The sequence below is a fragment of the Clytia hemisphaerica genome, unplaced genomic scaffold (assembly GCF_902728285.1).
Source record: "Clytia hemisphaerica strain Z4C2 unplaced genomic scaffold, Clytia hemisphaerica genome assembly, whole genome shotgun sequence".
NCBI lineage: Eukaryota > Metazoa > Cnidaria > Hydrozoa > Leptothecata > Clytiidae > Clytia > Clytia hemisphaerica.
In genome coordinates, this window is record NW_027104356.1 from 228,438 (window position 1) to 234,081 (window position 5,644).

Here is a 5,644-nt window from a genome sequence, read left to right on the forward strand (position 1 = left end):
TTCAAGTGCTTTTTTAAAAAGAGTATCAAAATTAACCCTTTCGCAGCGAGGGGGTCCATATGTGGCCCCCCTCAGCTTTAGCATCATATTTTCGATTCAGATAAGATTTAGCACTCAATTTTTTGCACAATTGTTACCAACATTATAAGTACCTTTTCTGCCAAGTTTTTTGAAAAACAAACGAAGTGCTAAACTTTTATGGCATTTTTATGAATTCATGAAATTTTCTGCAAAGGAAATCTTAGGCCAAAAATTTTTGCTAAAATTTGTCTATTTTAGGTTATTTTTTTTCAAAAAATACTCAGAATGACAGTTTTTCTTGTTGAATCGTGAGGTACTATGTCCTACTTTATTTTTAGGAGATTTCAGACGTTCTTTGTGGTTTTTCAAAATTTTAGACCCCCTCAAAGGCAAAATTTTTAAAAATTTTAAAAAAATCCTAAAATTTTCAAAAAATTTTACATTTATTTTTGAAATATCACCAAATGCTATATAGATGATTTATATACCAAAAGAAAGCTTATTTCATATGCTTTCCAAAAATGTATAACAACCCTATCTTTAAATAAACACAAGCAGCATAAAATTCGAAGCAAACGGTAAAGGTTGAGATTTCTAAAAAAGTGCTAAAATATATTCGCTGCGAAAGGGTTAAATCGCAAGCTGTGAAAAGTAAAGTTCACCCAAATGAAAATGAAAAGACTATAAATACAATAGTGCAGATTTTTTTAAAGAATTATAAGCGGAGGAACGCTTGTTCAGATAATAGAAAGATTCACTGTAGAAATTAATATTTAGTTGGCTGGCATTTTTAAATACGTCTAATGTTCATTTCAAACCAGTTCAAACAAGAAAGTTTAATCATAAAAAGAAAGATTTCTAACACAACTTTCATTTTTCATCACAAAAACAACTACAACGAAACAAATAATCTACACAAACTACAAATTTTGCCAATCAATTTTTTAAAACAACGATAAAAAAGTATAAAATGCATTTCAATGCTTGCAAGCTTCTGTCTTTGCCACTATTTGTTTTGAGTTCAAATGAACATCTATGTCACACATTTGTAACAGTTTTTGTTTCAATTTTGTATCATCCATGATTTCGAAGAGAGCTTTTAAAGTGTCTTTGAAAAATGTTGCTTGCAGTGTTATGTCTTGAGAATTTTTAAATTCGATGGTTGCAACAACGTTTTTGAATTCGTCGCTTGAGTTCATTTGGTTTGTATCGAAAATCCTTCCACAAACACAGTCGGCCATGCCAGTACCACTGTTAATTTGAAGTCTTCGTTTACAATTTTTGCAACATTGGTAGGTTTCAAATTTCTTTATGCACACCACGCATTTTACACACTCAATAGAATTTTTAGGAACAATTAAATCCTGTTCGTAATTTTCAAACCCACATGTAAGTTCTTCTGTTAAAAAACATATGGCAGAATTGGGATCAGTAGTGAGTTTAATTTCATTAGAGATTGTTTTTGAGTTAATGTTAGTTAACTGAATTAATTTATCCTCTACTATATAGTCGAGAAAATCTGCCCAAAACGTAATCAAAAGGCAGGTGGATCCATCGGAGATAACACATTCCCGCATCTTGTCCGTTCTTGCCTTGCCACCCCTAGTGGTATAGGGCTTCACTTGAACAGGGCCACGGAACCTGAGTTTACCAACTATGGACTCAGTGATTGAATTTGATTCGATCTCGTTTAATGGTGTAGCATCCGCATCATTTAAGTTAAAAGTTAACTGCCTTTCACAAGGTTGTACAAAGGAATATGCATTGAAAAAGTTTCTACCATTCAAGGGCAAGCATGACTTGATTGTGACGGGCTCCTTGTTGTGAAAATAATCGAGAAAGTTTTGACGTATTGCGGAAAATTGTTTGTTTGTGCTTGACACTGTGACTTTTGCAAATGAAGTTGGTTTGGTTTTGATGAACACATTAAAGTGCTCCTTCTTCGATTGATAGGATAACCGTACGGGTGACACACATGCAATGAAGCCAGCAAAATCTTGAATAAGGAAAAAAGAAATTGGTCAATTTGTTTAAACAAAAAAACAGAAATTTCTACATTCACCAAACCAGATTGCTCAGTTTCTAGAGGGGTCAAAACTTAATTTGGCAGAACAAATTTTGCTGTTGACATACACTTTTTGCTGAAATTCTGAAATTCTTTCATTTTCCTAGGGGTTTTTATAGATTTCAATTAAAAACTGCGCGGTAGACACCCAAAATCACAATATTTAGTTACCACAAAAATTAGTTCTATAAAAATTAGTACCAACTTAATGATACCATAAGTCTAGATTAGGTTCTTTCAGAAATTTGGTGAGGGCGTCAAAATATTTGTTCAAATTTTCTAGTTAACATTTTGACAGCCAGAAATTTAAAAATTAGTATAATTCTTAACCAAAAACAATACCTATCGCATTTGCAGGAGCTTTGGGTTGGTATGCTGTTCCCGAGCAAAACAATTTGGCTTTCTTTGGTGAACCAGTCGGTGCACTGCTAGCTTTTCTTTTTGTTTGTTCTTTTTTGCTTTCATCATCTGTACCAGCTCTTTCACTATTCTTTACTTCACATGGCATCTCAAAACTCTCATCTTTACCACAAAACGGTTTAGAATCTAAGGTAAAATAAGTGCATGATATTTACTGTCATCTAAAAATGTTTAAATTAGCATTGCATTTTTATTTCCCATATTCTTTAGCCCCCAACTCAAAAATAAACTGAAATAAATAAATTCCACAGGGGCATTCAAAAATTCAACTCCAGAGGCATTTTTGTCTATGTATTGTTTAAAAAACGTCATTTGAAAAAAATGCGCATACATACTATATCCCCCTAACCACACAAATTTCAAACTTTTTAGACTCAAAATAGTGTAAAATGAATTTGGGCAAAGAAAAAATTTCGAAAAAAGCAATTCAGCCTTTCTATAATCCACATTTGTTTGCATATAGTAGGGGGCTAAGCCTGGGATCCCATGACATCTTTTAGGGCACAGCCATTATTAGTCCTTTCAAAAGAACAGTATATTATTTTTAAGATTACGAGACGGGATGAAGAGGATTAGGCCCGGGAAAACTTTACGATTAAAATAGTGACGCTATAGACGGGTTTCGTGAAACGTCATTTGTTTAGCTTTCGCTTTTCAGGGTTGTAATGAGCTATTCGCTTTTCATGGTCATAATTTGCTTTTATTTTCACAGAATGCGAGTCGTAAATTTTTTTATTTTCTTCCTTTCGTTTCAAAATTTTAACCTTTTGGTTGATTTTCTCAAATAAATCATCAAATTTACTTTTTTTGTTGCTTGTACTGCAAAGACCTTCATAGTTTATTGGATTTCTCTTTCGATTAGGATATGTTTTTTTGATCTCATTTTCTTCATTATTGATAGACAATTCTGTGTTAAGAGGGTTAGTAGTATCTATAACAAAGTCAATTTTTCAGAATCAGATTTTCTATAAAAGGCAAAAAACCAACCTCCTTTGTTTTCAGAAAACATTTCATTAATGTTTTGAAAACAAATTTTTTCAGGATTTAAATCATCAATGTAAATCCATTTATTCTCAATAAATATACCACATGCAAAATGGGCACCACAATTCCTTACAATGGCATGTAATGTGTAGCTATTTTCTTTTACTATAATCTCCTCAAAAAATCTACAATTGTTTATACATACTGTTGTACAGAGTTCTATAAGAAGAAAAATAGGCAAATTGACAACTTGAATCTGTGCTGGTATGTTGACAGAGCAAGAATCACAATTAATTTCTGAGCTTGGATTAAGAGAATTTGATACACAGTTTGGCCACAAACTTGCATCAACTAAAATCTCTGGATATAAAAAATGCGAAAGAAGACTGACAATGCTACCCGTTTCTCTTTGTTCCTTCTCACTACCACAACTATTACAAGTACCCTGAATTACAAAACTTGTTTCAAAAACATGTCTCTCTTCTTCTGATAATTCTTTGAAAATATTACTTCCAAAAATCTCTTGAAACTCTGCGTCGCTATTTCTTCTCACAAAGGTACCACAATTTTCAATAATCTTAGACCATACCGGTTCCCTAATTTCATCCAGCAGTCGAAAAGCATTACTTTTCATATCGTAATCTTCAAGTGAAATTTCCATTGATCCACTTAATTGAAGCAGCTTAAAAAAATCACTTGATTTTTCATATGATACTTTAGCTTTCATTTCTGGAAGAAGCAAGCGGTAACATATTTCAAGAAAGCAATCAACAGCGCAAGAATAGGTACGACTGCCAGTTGTCCTGCTTGAATTTCGGAAATGTGCAACATTCAATGCAGTGTCTAGATTAATCGCAAAGTCTTCCTCTGCCATACTGTGAAAAATCTTCAAATTATTTTAGGAGCAAAAAGCAAAAAATGTAATTACAGTTGACACTGTCTAATTTGACGTTCTACTATTTGATAAGCCCGTTTTGGATAAAAATTTGAAGTCACTTTAAAGGTTTTGAAAAACCACTCTCTTATTTGATTTCTAGTAACAAAAAAATGCCAGATATTTTGAAATTCAAATGTTCGATTTTGTTGCGTTCAAATTAGAAACTCAAAATTTGACTCCTCAAATATTGCAAATATCAAAGATTTCTTCCAAAAAACTTATATAAATTTTCAGCAAGATCTTCGGTTATTGTACTGATTCGACGTTCAAAAACCAATCGCAATAATCAACCTTCGCTTCGCCTTCTTCTTCCCGTGTTACTCTATAATTCAATATTTACTTTAGGGATTTGGGAGACTTTCTCAATATTCAATATGCTGTGGTATTCGATGAGAATCCCTTGAAATTTGAATTAGAGAGTGTCAACTACTGTATATATAGATTTTTGCAAAATGCAAACTTTCCTTTATGGAATTTCCCTTTTATAGGGCGCCTTGTTTTATACTTTAGTTCAGTTTCAAAAATTCTTTTAATTGTCAGCTGTGTGCTGTTCTGTATCAATAGTGTTAGAACGATGATGGAAAAAACTATATAAATAACTGTCAGACTGTTGTTCTGTCAGTCTGTGTTCTGTTTCGCTGGAAAATATAAATCAATCTCAATGTCTAAAAAGGATTCAAATTGTTTAGTTTTCCTTTCAGCAAACTCACACTGGATTGTTGGGTTTATAGAAAAGTAGTGCGATTGGACTACTGGACTGTGCTAATAACTGGAATAAAACAGATTTAAAGAAACAGGGAGAAATTCAAGATGTCTGCCACCATCACATCAGGTCCACCAACTTTCCTTTTTTATCGCTGACATTACCTTATACCTAAAGCCAGAGCCATCGGCTGATCGTTTGAAACATAGTCAATAGAAGAAATACCAGATAATTCAATTGACATTGTTTGAAAGCTCCGACACGATAGGAAGAAACAAACGTCCGCCGTGCAAGCTAAAAAAGAGCTATCCTGTAAAACACGGCTTATCGCTCTTCATTCCGGGAAATCAAATAACCGTTAATTGATAATGTTCCGCTAAGCGGAACTAAAATACTGAAACGCGCGCGCAAAATTATGAGATGTTTTCCCAACTTTCCCTCACGAGTGAAGCTATGAATGCCATCCTCGGAAGCTTTAGGCTTCCTGCGGTGGCAATCAGAAAACGAGTAGAAG

At 33.3% G+C, this 5,644-nt stretch overlaps 1 protein-coding gene across 1 annotated transcript; it reads right to left on the reverse strand.

Annotated features, from left to right (window-relative positions):
- Nucleotides 1–876: 876 nt before the first annotated feature.
- LOC136818160 (uncharacterized) lies at nucleotides 877–4,389 on the reverse strand. The gene is made up of 3 exons (XM_067074519.1): nucleotides 3,494–4,389; nucleotides 2,429–2,632; nucleotides 877–2,017 (listed from the first exon to the last, which is right to left on the reverse strand). Exons 1-3 carry the CDS (start codon nucleotides 4,362–4,364, stop codon nucleotides 999–1,001), a joined length of 2,094 nt encoding a protein of 697 aa, XP_066930620.1. The 5' UTR covers nucleotides 4,365–4,389; the 3' UTR covers nucleotides 877–998.
- Between the last annotated feature and the right edge of the window lie 1,255 nt (nucleotides 4,390–5,644).

Bases quoted from the DNA above. Each gene is read 5' to 3' on its own strand.
- LOC136818160 (XM_067074519.1), bottom strand. From the start codon at position 4,364: ATGGCAGAGGAAGACTTTGCGATTAATCTAGACACTGCATTGAATGTT. The intron at 2,633-3,493 runs GTTGGTTTTTTG...ATTTTACCTTAG, and splicing joins GTTTTCTGAAAACAAAGGAG to ATTCTAAACCGTTTTGTGGT. The intron at 2,018-2,428 runs GTATTGTTTTTG...TCCTTATTCAAG, and splicing joins AGCTCCTGCAAATGCGATAG to ATTTTGCTGGCTTCATTGCA.